At 39.3% G+C, this 16733-nt stretch overlaps 1 protein-coding gene across 9 annotated transcripts in view; it reads right to left on the bottom strand.

The window, feature by feature from the left end:
- CAST (calpastatin) overlaps nucleotides 1–16733 on the bottom strand; it is a 135613-nt gene that overhangs the window by 105364 nt on the left and 13516 nt on the right. For all 9 annotated transcript variants that reach the window (XM_052643730.1, XM_052643733.1, XM_052643738.1 and 6 more), the window contains exon 2: nucleotides 13882–13944. In XM_052643730.1, the coding sequence (XP_052499690.1) occupies nucleotides 13882–13944 (63 nt within the window). The remainder of the gene's footprint in view (nucleotides 1–13881; nucleotides 13945–16733) is intronic.

Raw genomic sequence — 16733 nt, 5'->3', positions numbered from 1 at the left:
GAGCATCGCTGGGCTGTGGGGCAATCCCACGCCGCTAATGCATGCACAGCCACAGCCTCCAAAGAAGACAGAGATGAGGAGACAAAACAAAATAGTTGAAGAAATAATGGTCAAACATTTCCGAACTGCATGAAAATATAAACTCACAAGAAGCTCAGTAAATACCTATTAAGAGTGATGAGTTGGGTATGAAGGAGCAAGCTGGGTTTTAGACTCCCATCCCCCAAAGATTCAAGAGATAATGGAGTCAACCCAAAGGTGAGAGGTTTTCTTCTGCCCCAGCTAAGTCATGGTGCCGTATGGTGCCGTCCACTGCTGTGAAGGTGTCACAGAGTTCCAGTGATTCTCCTCTCCACCCCAAAGGGTGAGAGGGAGCTTGTCTACCTTTCCCCCAAAGTTACAGCCCTCCAGAGGAAGCAGACTAGGGATTCTTCAGCTTGCAACAATCTCTTAAGTAACAGATCAGATGCTACATTTGATGGGATTTGTGAGCACACTATTACCCAAAAACTTTTGCATTAAATGAACACTGTAAGCCCTCAAAGGTGTTTAACTTGGTAGCTGGTGTGCTTGCATGCTCAGTTGCTAAGTCGTGTCTGACTCTTTACAACCCCATAGAATGTAGCTCACCAGGCTCCTCTGTCATGAGATTTCCCGTGCAAGAATACTGGAGTGGGTTACCATTTCCTTCTCCAGGGCATCTTCCTGATCCAGGGATCAAACATGCATCTCCTACATTGGCAGACAGATTTTTTTTTTTAATCACTGAGCCACCAGGGAAGCCCCTTGGTAGCTGGAATACTCAAATAATTGCTTAAGCTGTTTTAAAAATCCTGTATGTTGAATGGTCTGCAACACATTATCTGATTATCCTTAAAAGCAAAACAAATATTTATCCTCTGAATGTCAATTTTAAGTGTTTGAAACTACTGGAAGTTAATCAGATTCATATCTGATAAATATGGGAAGGCTATCAAAATGAAAAATTGTGATTTTAATGAAAAAAATATTGAAGGGGGATATGAAACAGTTTTGTGTCCTGAATGCAAAAGTGAAATTAGTTTCAGAATTATTTGAACAATGGACATTGTAAATACATAAGTTTTCAAGTTACTACTGAATTTTGTTTTATTGATTTTAAGTCACCATTTTCTTTCCTATTGCATACTGATGCATCTTAAAATCAATATAAAGTTTTGGTCAGAGATTAATTGATAGTTATCTTTCTTTCTTAGCATTTTCTAATCAGTGCATTTTTAGATCAGTGGTGTCTTAGGCTTGATGAAATGTAGTATTTTTCAGGATAAGGACTCTCATTAAAATGTTTTGACATATTTGTTGACAAGTCAGTTCCATTAGTTAAGTCATCCCATAAAATGAAAAGCAAATATTGTGTTTCCACATGAAAACACATGATTTATTGGAAAATAGTATCTAGAAAAAGATTCTTTCCAAGGAGAGACAGATTCCCCAATACTAGCAGTTATAAGGCTGTGACTTTTATTCACAAATGTTCTTTTACACCATGGTTGTAAGTAGTCTATGGACAAATACAAATTGCTTTCACTACAGAAACAGGTATAAATGGTGTTACCCCAAACGCAGTTCAGTAAATAGGCTATGTTAGTCCCCTGCGAAACACTGCTAAATAGGTCACAATGATAAACCCTAAGATTAGCTCACAACCTATTACACAGAAATTCACTCACTGAATGAATCATCCCGTCCACAGCAGTCTTAGTAACGCACATTATGGTGGCCACCATGGAGTTCCTTTCCCGATCCCTCAGCGCCATTCATGGTCTCCAGGCAGAAGGCCTTGGGGTGGCCTAGCTCAGGCCTTTCTATCTGAGGTGGCCGCACTGACAGGGGGGTGGGAGGATGCGTTCTTCCCCCACTCTACTTGGGCTGGGGCTCAGTTTCCCTGGGGCCCCACTTCCTACCCACCAGCAGGGCGCAGCTGTCCTTACACTCCCTTATATTTTAGAGCCAAGGGAATGGAATGATTTAACCTTCCTTAAAGATCTTTCGAGTAAAAAGAGGGCATGAGGAAGGAAGACGGCAATGAAGAGTCAGGGAAGTGAGTTACAAAAACTGACAAGAGCCTTAAGAAAGTCTATGGAGTTGGCATTAGGTAGAATTTTTTAAACAGATAACTTTATAAACAGTTTTGGATACTAGTTAAGAGTATAGACTCTGGAAAATGAGTTCCACCCTGGGGTCCACTATTATATAAATGTGTGACCTTGGACAGGTTATTTAATCACGTTGTGCCTCAATTTTCTCATTAGGAGAATGGGGGTTGTTGTAAGGAGTGTGTGTGTAACCCCTACATATGTTCAATATCGAATGATCACTAGTTCTCTACTACCATTATCAAATCTATAAAGATAGTGCTTACATAATTTGCTTTCTCTCTTATTAAACTACTTCTCACTGAGATGTTAATAATTAATATATTATCCCTCCTACAAATATCTACAACTTAAAAAAGGATGCACAGGAGGACAATCCTTAATTCAGAGGTTAAGGAAGTTGCTACTGGTGGAATTTCAGACATCAACACTAATCCACCTGGGAAAATATTAGATGATACCTCCCAAACATAGCTACTCAATAAGATTCCTCCCCCTGTCCCAGGTAGCGATGGTGTGTATCTCTGAACCTATGTAAGTTTTATGTCACTTTAAAAAAAATTCTTTTATTCCTAAAAATGTGTCATTTTCAGAGGAAACAATTAGTTTTCATTGGATTTCAAAAGGACCATAAACTAAAAATAATTAACAATCCCTGCCCTCTATGCAGCCTTAGTGCTTAAAGCCTGATGCTCTGTCCATATATAAGAAGTGCCCTCCTAGCCAAACACGTGTGTACACACATGCGCGCGTGCACACACACACACACACACACACACACACAAAGGGTGGCAGCAGAAGCTTTACTCTGGAAACATCTCTTGAAGGTTCCAAAGGAAAAAGGCACATAAAACATTTCTCCCTTTAAGGTCTAAGCAGATAGATTCACAGGTTTAGCTTTGATCATTGTTAAAACACTTTCTTCCACTATCCTTTTATTATCTATGCTGTTTATTATTCTTCTCCCGCTAATGAAAAAAAAAAAAGTTTAGAATAAAGAGAAAAGTATAAAGAAGAGAATATAAAGTACTCAAAATCTTGCCACTCAAGACAACCACATTCATTTTTCTATTTTTATGCAAATACAAAATGTACACAATTTGTTAAATATATGGAATTACTGGTCTCTCATCGTCGTTTTTTTACCTGTCATAAACATCTTCCTCCATTGTTAAATGTTCTTGAAAGCATGGTGTTAAAGATGCTTTACTCACTGTTTTTGTGCTGTTAACTTCACCAGTTCATTAAAGCTGTATGTTTGTTTCTCTAGTTTGTTATTACTATAAAGAAAGCGATGGTGAGTATTTTGGTACCCAGGCATCAAGCACACTTCTGATTATGTATTTGAAACAAATTTCTAGAAGTGGAATTTCTGGGTCAAAAAAATTTAATTGTTTTTCTTATTTATGACCCTAGGTTGCTTATTTCTCATTTCTTAATATTATTATGTCTTCATTAAAAGAAAAGTTTAATCATATTTCTAATATTTCTAACCTTATAATTTGTAAGTTTTCAAATACTTGAAGAAAATTCATATAAATGTCAAAACCAAGGCCCTTTCTTAAAGCGCACACATACAGCCAACATATGCTCATTCAGAAAGACAAAATCATCAATGTATCAATATTTTGACTGCTGAGACCAGAAATACTTATTCCAACTGAACACTGCACCTCAGGAGGAATTTCCTCCTTTTAACCACTGGGTGTCCCCTGAATCCTATTTTTAAAGTTAGGCAGGTATCACCAAATCCTATCTAACAAATAGTTCAGCAACCTCTCATCATATAGCTGGTAGAAGGAATCTTCATTAGTTTTTACATGCATTATTTTAAAAATTAGTCATTCAACTTTCTTGTCAGCTTTCATTTTTCAGGGAAATAGATGCATGGTTTCAGACTTTACTGAGTAAACTCAGTGTTTTAAGAAGGTAAGCAGAAAAAAAAAAAGTAACAAAATTGCATTCAGAGAAGTAATTTTTTCCCCAAGCACTAAGTGAAACCAAAATTGGAATGTGAACATGAGATCACTTTAGCTCTCTGTTTCCTGTAAGAAAAGTGTTTTCTTTGAAACTGTATTTTGCAGACTTCAGAGTGATATATTTCTGGAAGGTGCTGAAGTCCAAACATTACGTACCTTGAGCTCAAATTAGACCGCTTAGGAATCAGAGACTTGATTTGAAAAAGAAAGAGAACAGGGGTGCCCACCTTAATGTGAAAAACCAGCCACAAAGTCCACAGTCCTAATGATTAAGATAAACATATGTGCAGAATTCATTCCTGAGCTCTTCCCAAATAATGTCTTTCTTATTTGATATTGGTCAATTGATAAAAGAATCCATTTACCTATAAACACCTGGCAAGCAATCCAAGAAATCTGTACCATGTGATACGTGGCAACACTTATCTCTTTCTGTGTAAATAAACACTGATTTAAGCTTTTTGTTTTATCTGATGCTCACTATAAATGCACGTACACTGGAAGAGAAGAGTCATCGGTGCAGAATCTCCACTGACTCAGCAGCCTCTGGCTCGTAACAGAAACAGCTCTCAAATGAATGACGATATCCCAGTCTCCAAACAAGAAAGCTCCCTCAGCCCCCAGTCCCGGGTCTATCCCCGGCCTAGACGCTCCTTGCAGCCTTCCCACCCATGACCCGGCAACACCCAGGCTCCCCTACCCCTCTTGCTGCTTCTTTGCCTCGTTCACTGGTGTCTCCTTCCTACCTCCTTCAGGAAGCCATTTATTAACCTTTGCTTTTAGTTTCTCTCTTCTTTCTCCCCATTCTCTTCTTCAATAATTTCAACCAAGAATTTTGGCAGTGAGGGTTAAAAAGGAAGATGGAATGGGAGCTTGAGCAGCTTCAAAAGAAATATTTTAAAATAGTTCATGATGAGGAAGACTAAACTGAAACATCGTCTAAAGAGGAGTCATTAAATAAGGAGTAAAAAGAAAGAAAAGAATGGGTGACTCAACAACAACAAAAGGAATGAGGGAAGAGTTAAGGAACGAGGTCCTAGGAGAAGTAGGAAGAAATAGAGTTTGCATTTCTGCATTTCTCCCGGCAACCAAAGCCTCCTTTGTGGTTCAATGACTCCTTGAAACCAGTACCCTCAGTGTGCTTCAGGGCCACACTGTCCCCAGGACATGGAGACAGGAGATGGCTGAGGGATGGGGTGGGGTGGGCAGGCATTCTAAAAAGAAAAGGAAATGAGAAAGGAAAAAAAGGAAGAAAAGCTTATATTTTCCAGGAACTGCGTTATGAGCTCTGTAAGAATCATCTGTGTTACTCGAAATGTGCTCAGAAGACCACCATCGAAAGAGTCACCTGAGATGACTGGGAAAAATACTGAAAGCCTGATCGCACCCTGATCTGGGCCCCCGAGTCTCAATATTTCATAGTATCTCCAGGTGACTCATAGGCATGCTTAAACTTGAGAAATACTGCACAGTCTCATGTAATGTCCTAGGAGATGAGGAACAAAGTTTAAAATAAGTTTTTATGATACTAACAAATTGATGCTTTTGAACTGCAGTGTTGGAGAAGACTCTTGAGAGTCCCTTGGATTGCAAGGAGATCCAACCAGTCAATCCTAAAGGAAATCAGTCCTGAGTGTTCACTGGAAGGACTGATGCTGAAGCTGAAACTCCAATACTTTGGCCACCTGATGAGAAGAACTGACTCATTTGAAAAGGCCCTGATGCTGGGAAAGATTGAAGGCGGGAGGAGAAGGGGATGACAGAGGATGAGTTGGTTGGATGGCATCACCAACTCAATGGACATGAGTTTGGGTAAACTCCGGGACTTGGTGATGGACAGGGAGGCCTGGCGTGCTGCAGTCCATGGGGTCGCAAAGAGTCGGACACGACTGAGCGACTGAACTGAAAGGAACAGTGCTCTACACATTTACTAAACGTTCTGGAATAATGCCGATTGAAATAGACTAATTTATTATGTCAACTTACTAAGAGGTTTTGACTTCACAAATGAGCTGTTTTGGGAAGGTCTTAACAAGTTATTATGTACATTGGTATATGATAAAATATTACTGACTTTATGACAAGAATCATACATATTCAGTCCTTAAATGATAAAGGTTTATTGCTATGGGCACAATTTTAGGTCATCCTCCCTTCTGAATCAGTCATTCCATTATCTTTTAGAAGCTAATAAAGCTTAGAGAGAAGACTGAAAAAAATATAAATGTTAAAACAGGATATTTCAGGATTAATATTTAATTGATTTTGTCCCTTGGGTTTCCAGGACTTAAGATCTATTCTAAAGTCAAGAAATTTAACTTCTGTTCAATTCCTTTGATATTTTTTTAACTTTGATTCTAATTTCCTATGCTATAAGGTACAGTCTTCAGAGACAATTTTGCTGGGACCTAAGATCTTATGCAGTTAGGCTCATTACTCTGAAGTGCAATAATAATAATAACTATTTTTATTAGTCACTCCCTACTACTTATATAACATTTTGTATATCACAGATTCTTAATTTAACAGCAAATTATTTTCATGTTCTTGGTTACAGAGGGACTGTATTTTCTAGCAACTGGCATATATTTCTGGGTGTTACCAGAGTTGTTTCGAAACAAAAAAAGACTACTAGGCTTAATGAACTACCAAACTTCCTTCCTTTTTTAATGGGAAAGGCTTGGCAATATATAGTCAACAAGAGACTTTGAGTCCTGGCTCTAAAGCAATAAGGGGCTAACCTTTATCGCCAAACAAGTCCTCCTCATTGGCTAATAAAATTAATAACAGTAATAATAACAATAATAGCGGCTAACACCGTCACATGTCCCAGGCACTGTTCTAGACACTTCATTTGCTTGGTCTCATTGATCTTCACATTAACTCATGTAGAACCTATCACTGTCTCCATGGACACATGAGAAAGGTACCGTTAGGGAGGCGAAGTAACCTGCCTAAGAACACCCAGCTAGGAAGCTGCAGAGCTAGGGACAAGTCCACACGCTGGGACTCCAGGGCCTGCTCTCAGCAACTACAATGTGCTGCCTCTGTGGGCACCGTGGACTGGGGGCAGGCTAACTGGGTGGGGAGTGTGGCTTTTCAATGCTCCCATGGCATGTGAGAAAGCAGATGCTCTCACCGTGGTCTCAAGATGGCAAAGAGTTTTTGTCCTGAATTTGAGAAACTCCCTGCATTTTTCTCAGAATTCAACCTGAAAACGTCTTCAGATAAACAGGCTGTTTGAATGGCTACATAATGGCTGGTATTCTAACCGTATTTTGAACTTAAATCCATAGATGGCTCGTGAAGACCCATATGGCAGGCTCCACATAAGAAAATACAAACTCTTATTACCTGCGTAAACAAGTATCAGTCGCTGAAAGGCAAGCAGTACCTAGAGTACGTCATGATGACATACACACAGAACGAGGCACACGCACCGGAAACCACTCAGAGAAACTGCAGAAAAGAGGAGACACGGAATGCTCCCGAAATCCTAAACCTCAAGCCCTTCTGTTGAAACTCATGAGGAGCTACTCACGTTAATAAACAGAACACAGTCTGCAATGAAGGCCTACTTCACAGGTTATACCCAAAGGAGGCTGGAAAAGGGGAGACTGGATTCAAGACGTGAAAGAAAGTCATTAGGAGACCACCCCAGGAATTCTACTACAAAATAATCTCAACAGCAGGTTCTACTCATCTTCTCACAGAAGAGGCTGGAATTGACTCAACCACAAAGGAAGTCAGGGAATTGCCAAAACTGGAGTAAGATCTCTACCCTGACGGTCACTGCGCAGGACCCTGTGGAGGCTTCCCGGGAAAGACCACCTCCCACCCCCTCACCACGTCCTCCACCTGCCTCTGGTTTGCAGAAAAACTTTGGCCTCCTAGGCCTTGCCTAAGTTCCAAAAAAAGACATTGAATCAGATAAGTGAGATGAAAAACTAAAGGAAAACTGTCAAGAAAGACGCCATTTTCCTGACGACTGAGACGGTAAATCTCATAAAATGATTCACTACAAGAAAATTTCAGAAAAGAAGACTGTCTGCATAGGAAACGAGATGGCACTGCCCCCGTGAAACCTGGGTATAGAGCCACAGACGCAGAGAAGATGGAGATGGGAAAACGACAGGGTGAAACAGAGAGAGAGATGCCGGAAGATTGGATTGGAGAGGGGTACAATGCAACAGGGGAAAAGGCAAAATTTAAACCTGTATTGGAAGTTTCAAGGAGCAGAATTTAGACGGCAGAAATAAAAATATGGGGGATAAACTTCAGAAACTCTCGCAGAACACAAAGGTAAAGGTCAAAGAGAAAACTGAGGCAGGTGACTAATGAGTGTCTGATCTCACAACTATATGTATGTTTAAAAAGAAACTGAAATAACACCAATAATTGCATAATAGACATTCTAGAAAAAAATTAATAGAAAAACACACATGTAGGCACATCCTGGCAATTTTTTAAAACTGTAAGAATAAAAGAAAAAGAAATCACAAATACACCAAAGCAGGAAAAACAAGTCCTCTAAAAATAAATAACAATTAGGCTCCCTCAGACATCTTTTCTATAGCACAAAAAGTCAGAAAACTATGGAGCAACAGGTAGAAAATTTTAAGGGAACAGAACTGTTACCCCAAAACGTACAATTTTGTAGTAGCATCTTGTGTGAGGCCAGCAGAAAAGCATGCTTAGATCCACACAGATGCAGAAAATCACCATCCATGTGTCTTCACTGAAAAATAAATTATCTTAAAGACATTCTAGTTAATGGGAAAAAAATCAAAATTTAGAATTTAAAAAAAAATTGGAAACTGCAATTGCAAAGGATTTTGGAACTTCCTTTAGTGAGTTTGAAGTGAAGTGAAGTCACTCAGTCATGCCCGACTCTTTGCAACCCCATGGACAGTGGCCTGCACCAAGCTCCTCCATCCATGGGATTTTCCAGGCAAGAGTACTGCAGTGGGTTGCCATTTCCTTCTCCAGGGAATCTTCCTGACCCAGGGATCAAACCCAGGTTTCCCGCATTGTAGACAGACACTTTACCGTCTGAGCCACCAGAGAAGTCTAGTGAGTTTAGTGAGTTTAGCCTTTCAAATCGGACACCCAGCAGAGTTCTGGATCTCCAGGTAAGACAGACGGGGACTGCCCTTGGGGCACCTTTTCAGTGTTGCCTCCTTCTTGGCACTGGGACATGAACTTGTCCAGCACAATCAAGTCCCCACAGTTAAAGCGGACAAGAGATTGCAATGACTTAACACCCCTTAAAATAACATTTGCTGTGGCACTCTTCCAGAATTTGCTAAAGACAGCTTTATCACTTGCTGGCGGGAACACTGTCCCAGAAAACTTGTTAACAAGAAACATGTTTTCCTCTCTCAAACACACATCACAAAATAATAACCAGATTAAATACTATATGAAATGCCAAGGTACTTAAATACGATTTTCTACGTATTTAAAAGTGGAAGTGTTAGTCGCTCAGTTGTGTCCGACTCTGCGACCTCATGGGTTGTAGACCAGCCCACTCTGTGGGCTCTGTGTCCGTGGAATCCTCCAGGCAAGAACACTGAAGTGGGTTGCCATCCCTTCTCCAGGGATGGGACCATCCTGTACTCAGGGGTGGGACCAGCATCTCTTACAGCTCCTGCTTTGGCAGGCAGGTTCTTTACCACTAGCGCCACCTGGAAAACCCCATGTATTTAAAAGCCACACACAACGATGGCTCCTTTCAATTGCAAAGTACTTATCTATCACAAAGCACACTGTTTATCGTCTTTAGTCTAGGCCCTTTTAGTCTAGTAATGTTCCTTTGTTATTTCAGCTTAAACATAAAATATGGCTTCCCTGGTGCCTCAGATGGTAAAGAATCTGCCTGTAATGCAAGGACCCAGGTTAGATCCCTGGGTCGGGAAGATCCCCTGGAGAAGGGAATGGTTACCCATCCCGGTATTCCTGCCTGGAGAATTCAATGGACAGAGGAACCTGGTGGACTGTGGTCCACAGGATCGCAAAGAGCAGGACAAGACTAAGTGACTCACACTAACACACACAGAAAAAAGATGAAGGAAGGTACTCAAAGATGGAAAGAGTGGCCATCTCTCCAGAGGCTGGAATTCTAGATGACAGTGTTTTTTCTTTAAAATTGTTGACACTTTCCAAATTTTCTTTAGAAAAAACATATTGAAATGTTTCAATAATGATACATAAGAGCTGCATCATTATTAAACAGCTACAAAAATCAGTATATATAATAACTATGAACATATAATATTATCATGATGATTTGAGAGTACACACAAAATTTTGTAGCAGCACTTACAACTTAAGTGGTAAGACTGGGTAAATACTTTTGCTTTTCACAAGTACATATTGCTTTTGCAATGAAAAAAGACTAATCTCATCAAGAGAAAAAATATGTTAGAAAGAAATTTTAAAATGTTGGAGTAATTCATGGACTTTAGAAGGAAGAGAGGTAAACACACTGAGGGAAAGAATACCACGAAAGCTGTTATGGTAAACAGAATTTATCAAATACCTTTAAGGCACAATTTCGACTCTATACATCTCCCTTTCTTTACCCATAAAAAAATATCCATTGTTAAATCTAAAGTCCTTAAAACAGGCTCTGTGAGATCATGCGCATCACTTGTCTTAAATTCTATTTCTCAGGACGTCACGGAAATATACTGCTAAGATGCTCACACTCCCCCAGGGTGGTCAGATGTGTCAGTCAAACACTTTAAATAGATTTGATTGCAGGTTTGGAAAGACTGCTCTGTTCCACTGTATTTAAAGGTGCTGCCAAATGTTTTCATTTTTCTCTTTCCTACTCTGTAGTCATTTTATCTTTGGTTTTTTAAGTCCATTCAACTTTTGGTCTCACAGTTCCGCTACACCTGAGAAGGACTTAGGTTCTTAATGATTGCCACAAAAAACAAAACATACATTTTCAAAGAAACTTACTCAACTCCATCCTCAAGCATTTATATTGCAAATGCAACGTGACAAGTGATATTTTAGTTGCAAGAGTCTATTTAAATAACTGCAGACATCCTAGGATCACTTAGTGGGTGTATAGGGGTCATATTCAAGATAAGTAAAAACCATTTATGGTGGCAGGAGAGAAAGAACTCTGAAATTCACACAGCTGCCTTCATCCCCAGGTATTTTTACCTATGACAATATCATAATGGTTCTTGTCTAAATCTAATCATTTTCAATCCTGGTTAAATCTTCCCGAAGCCCTTCTCTTTCACCCTTTTTCTTGCATCTCCAAATGAAAGGCACTGAAGAAGTACCCCTGAGCAGAGAAAGCACATTTTCAAACTGACTTTGTTTCAAAGGCCTGGGTTAGTCCTTGGAAGCTTAATCAGTATGTTTGCATATGCTTGGGGACAACAAGCTATTTACCCTTTGGAGGTAGATGCTAGTTTGAAAATGGATAACCAAAACCCCCCAGTAAGCTTCTTAATCTTACTTCTTGTTCAACAGAACAGTAGATAAGAAAGCATTTGTGAGAAAGAATCAGTTTTAGGAAATCTTTCTCTAGTAATCTGAAGAGGATAGTAACTGGTTGTGGGTGGTAGGCAGGGCAGATGACAAGTCCAGACTGCATGTGGTTTTATAATCACAAACACAGAGTAAAAATAATGCCCAACAGATTTCCTTGAATTGTCTCCAGGGCCATAATATGTCATCCATGACATAAAGAATGAGAGACTCCTTGGAGACAGACCACACTGGAAATATAACTAGACCACTAGATGATTCCACCTACACATCCGTCCACCCTATCAAATAGATATGGGCAGAATTTGGCGAGATAATAAGCAGTCCTCAGTCTCAGGCTATCTGAACCTCTGCAGTGATTTATGTCACGGGAGCAGGGCAAAGCCTGGCTCTCCTCTCTGTCAGCCAGCTGGGGTGGAACAGAACAGACCCAGATGACCAGGTTCTGGCACAAACGCAAGAGCTGTGAATCTGAATTTCCCAGACGTGTTATGAAACAAAGTCAGACTTGCTTGAACTGCTGATTTTAAAAAAAAAGAAAAATTCTTTCTTTCTTCTCCTGAGATGGAAGCTTAGCTTTCACTTTCAAAGAACTGCAAGCACAGTCATCACACAGACACAGAAGTCTCGAATTCTCCTCTGGTTGTCCTGATAACAGGACTCCTTATCAATTTTCCCAAGCCCTTTATAAAAATGAAAATGAGGCATTTTATAGTCCAGATATCAGAAGAGATCTAACACTGGGTGAGCAGCTGCTGCCTTAACCAATGGTATCTGTACGCTCAAGACATAATATTTAAGCTTCCACATAAAAACGTAATTGTTGAGAATAATCCTCTAAGACCTAGGATTCTTAGAACTAGGTCACTATCCAGTCACTTGATTGAACTGGAAGATTTCCTTTCTTGTGCAAATGTTTTCAACTTGATTAATATTAACATAAAGAATAATATCTAAAAACATTATTTCCTGATCTGGACAATAAAGAGACACTATAGTTGTCTCTTTATTCAACAGGAAAACTATTTGGTAGATAACTTATCTGGGAATATATTTAAAGAGTAGGATTGATAGGGGAACTGAGTGATATTAGGTACATAGATCTTCGTGCTAGTAAAAGTTGGCTTATTCCCATGGAAAAAAAGTTTAAATAATTTAACTAAGAGCCAGGATAAAACCTTAATAAAAGTTTATTTTTACTTTGTAAAGAAAATTTTCTTCCATGGAAACAAAACAAAACTATTCACTGCAGGTTTGCATGGTAAGAAATAATCTAAATTATATTGACTTGGGTGTTGGTAACGGAAACAATAGTAGACAGCTGAGGACTATAAACCTTCGTGCAGAATTCATAGCAAGTTCTAGTCATAATGGCCTCCTTCATACTGAATATATGGAAATATATGGAATATTTCAAAACTGCAGAAAATAAGCAGAAAGAGAAGCTAGATTTCTGGAAGCATGTTAATAAGAGAGAACACCCCAAATGGTTACTTTATGCTTTTTAAATTTCCAGGTACCTTTCAGGACCTGGCTCTTTTACAAACTGGGGTGAATGATGGTAATTATTTCTACTGAATGAAGATGAATATTTCATTGAGATTTAAAATGTAAAAAGCAGCAAAAGGAAGCAAGCCTAGGAGCCTCTCAGAGGCTAGAACTTTCACATGACCCTTCCATGGAGACCAGACGATGCTGATGGTGAACATAATGGGGTATCATTCAGTGAAAGGAGAAATTCACGGACTCAAAGACAACCCATCTCAAAGTGAGGCTTGCTTTCACCAGTATTTCCACAGGATGGAACCAAATAAAAATAGTCCTTTTCTCTCCCTTTTATTTATGAACCTGAATGACTGGTTTAATCTAGGTTATCACTGTTCTCCTTTCACGATGACTCTCATAAAAAAAAGATTTCCTTTTCAACAGTAGCATTTGGCTTCCCTTCTGTATGTTTTTGTTCAAAAAAAAAAACAAAACAGTTAAGATTCACCAATTCCTATAAAGACAACACCCTAAATAACTGAGTTCTACTCCTAAATAAAAACTATTTCTGGAGGAAATAGTTCTTCTCTGAGGAACACTTTATTTATTTTTAATGATTTCCTCTTACAGCACTGAAGCAGCTCTTAGTTAAAACTAAATTTGCGAACATTTTAATAGGAGATATTTGCTACCTCATTATTTATTTCACGATAGAATTCACAATTTAAAAACAAGAGAAAATGAAAATTCAGTACTGTAGAAATTACCTCGTCTGATCCTTTCTTTTCTCCTGACTTGGAAGGCGATCTACTGGTTCTTCCACTGACATGCTGTAAAAATATTAAAAGAGATAACGTTTAATAGAGGGAGGTGATACAAGATAATATAATAGTGACTTTAATCCCAAAGGGCTAAATATACAGACTATAAAAAAGGACACCTTTAATCTTCCTCCTGAGAACTGTTAATAATTCTCCATCGACATAGGTGGCCTTCAAAAATAAAGGGAAGCTACAGACATTTATTTAGGATGCAGAAAGTAAGTCTGTAATTAACCAGACACAGATCTGATGGTGGTGCCAAGCCGGCATCTCGTCTCCTACAAAATGCCTCCTGGAATTTCAAAGCCCAAATTGCCAGCATAGGCTACATCTGGTTCCTCATGGAGATGAGATGTCTGAGGACCATATTGAGCCGAAGCCATTACTTAAGCCTCAGTTCAGCATGAACTCAAGGGAGGAAATTCTCTGGAGTTCTGTCTGTTTATTTACCAACACAGAAAGATAAAGCGTGCATTGGGAAGACCATACCTCCAACGCTCATTACCTATGGCTTTAGAATTTCATTATGTCCTGAATCAGAATTGTTTTTCTCACTAGGACACTGGTAATGAATGGAAGTATTTTTGCATGCATGTTAGGTTGCTTCAGTCATGTCTGACTCTTTGCAACCCCATGGACTGCAGCCTGCCAGGCTCCTCTGTCCATGGGATTCTCCAGGCAAGAACACTGGAGTGGGTTGCCATGCCCTCTTCCAGGGAATCTTCCCAACCCAGGGAGCCAATTCACATCTTTCTCTGACGTCTCCTGCACTGGCAAGGAAGTATTTTTATGTGGTATATAAAAGCTTCAAGTAGTTTACATGCTATTTGGTTTGATAAAAGAAGCCATGAAGATTATTGAATTTTTAAAAAAATATTTATTTTATTTATTTTTGGTGGCATTGGGTCTCAGGTGAGGCGTGTGGCCTCTCTAGTTGCTGGTGTGGGGCTTAGTTGCCCCATGGCATATGGGATCTTAGTGTCCCCATCAGGGATCAAACCCTCACCCCCTGCACTGGAAGACAGACTCCCAACCACGGGACGAACAGGGGAGTTCCCATTCTTGAATTTTTTTGATAAATGAAAATATTTCATGTTCCTGAAAATTAAGGACAAAGAATTGTTTTATTTCTTGTACAAGTGGGATATGCAAGAAAGTGGGAAAAGGAACCTAAATATAAGAAAATGAAAAGCTCACTATTGGGTCTTAGCCCAGTCATCTTTAGTTAAATTGAAACATAAAACCCGATCATGTTCCCTACAGTGGAATCAAACCTGGATATGCAGGTCACTTGTTATTCAAATGAAAAAGAATGACAATAATAGTAAAAATAATAATAATGTTTACCATTTTTTTTTTTACTTACAAGGCACTTTCATATACATTTTTATCTGAGACAAAAAAAGATGCTCACGTGATTTCATGGATTAAAATAATTAAGAATAAAAGTCATGTGATGTGCTTTTCACAAAGACATATACCTAGTAAATGAGAAAAGCTTGCAAAGCTGGTTTTCTGACTGTAAATCTATTGTCTCTATACTATGATAAGAGCTTCCCCTGTGGCTCAGTTGGTAAAGAATCTGCCTGCAGTGCAGTAGACCTGGGTTTGATCCCTGGGTTGGAAACATCCCCTGGAGAAAGAAATGGCAACCCACTCCAGTATCCTTGCTTGGAAAATCTCATGGACAGAGGAGCCTGGCAGGCTACACTCCATGGGATCACAAGAGTTGGACATGACTTAGCAACTACACCACACATACTATAATAAATGAAACAAGATAATGTTTCTTTAAATCATATCAACAGATATTTTTGTAAAATAAAAAGGCTAAGCAATATTAGACATGTGTGTGAAATCTTTCGGTAGTTCTTTGTATAAAAACTAGAAAGAAATCACTTTCACGAATGGAAAACTTTTCCCCAAACAGAAACCTCTCATGAATTTCTGCCCACAGAAAAGCAGGCAGACTGCAGTAGCTTGGTGAATGAAGCTCTCTACAGGGCTTGTTTCACCCAGACGACCTAGTCAAGAGTTTGCCCAACCCTGGAGAAGGAAATGGCAACCCACTCCAGTATTCGTGCCTGGGAAACTTCATGGACAGAGGAGGTGGTGGTGGCTTAGTCACTAAGGTGTGTCCTGCCCACGCGACCCCATGGACTGTAGCCCACCAGGCTCCTTTCTCCATGGGATTCTTCAGGCAAGAATACTGGAGTGGGTTGCCGTTTCCTCCTCCAGGGGATCTTCCCGACCCAGGGACTGAACCCGCATCTCTTGAGTTTTCTGCATTGGCAGGCGGATTCTTTGTACTAGCACCACGTGTGAAGTCCCATTTTAGAAACGAGAATACAGACCCACAACTCGCTCTTGTCTTGGGCAAGGCTCCAGGCTCTCCGCAAGGTCCCACTTTGCTTCTTGCTCAGGTGGCAAACATACAGTATGATTTACCCTATGGTAAACATGCAGACAGCCTTTTCTCTTTAAAATAAAGGTAGATAGATATCTTACTATAAAACGTTTATAAAGTTGATTCCCTGGTATTTCAAAATTGCAGTCCTCCAGATTAACCAACATCATCAGTTACTTGCTTCCACTGAAATGCTCAAAATCCCTCACAATTACATAGTTTCCAAATAATAGTTTGAGAGGGATATATATATAAAACAAATGCTGGTTTTTTTTGCTTAAAATGTCTATTATAAATATATGTTTTACAAAATGAGGTTTTAAAAACACAAATGCTTTTTAAAATGTTGAACTGTAATGACAAATTATAAAAACTATGTACTATAAAAATT

Source organism: Budorcas taxicolor, chromosome 7 (assembly GCF_023091745.1).
Source record: "Budorcas taxicolor isolate Tak-1 chromosome 7, Takin1.1, whole genome shotgun sequence".
NCBI classification, from domain to species: domain Eukaryota; kingdom Metazoa; phylum Chordata; class Mammalia; order Artiodactyla; family Bovidae; genus Budorcas; species Budorcas taxicolor.
The sequence above is the reverse complement of the archived record's forward strand: the minus strand, read 5'-3'. Positions and strand labels throughout refer to the sequence as shown.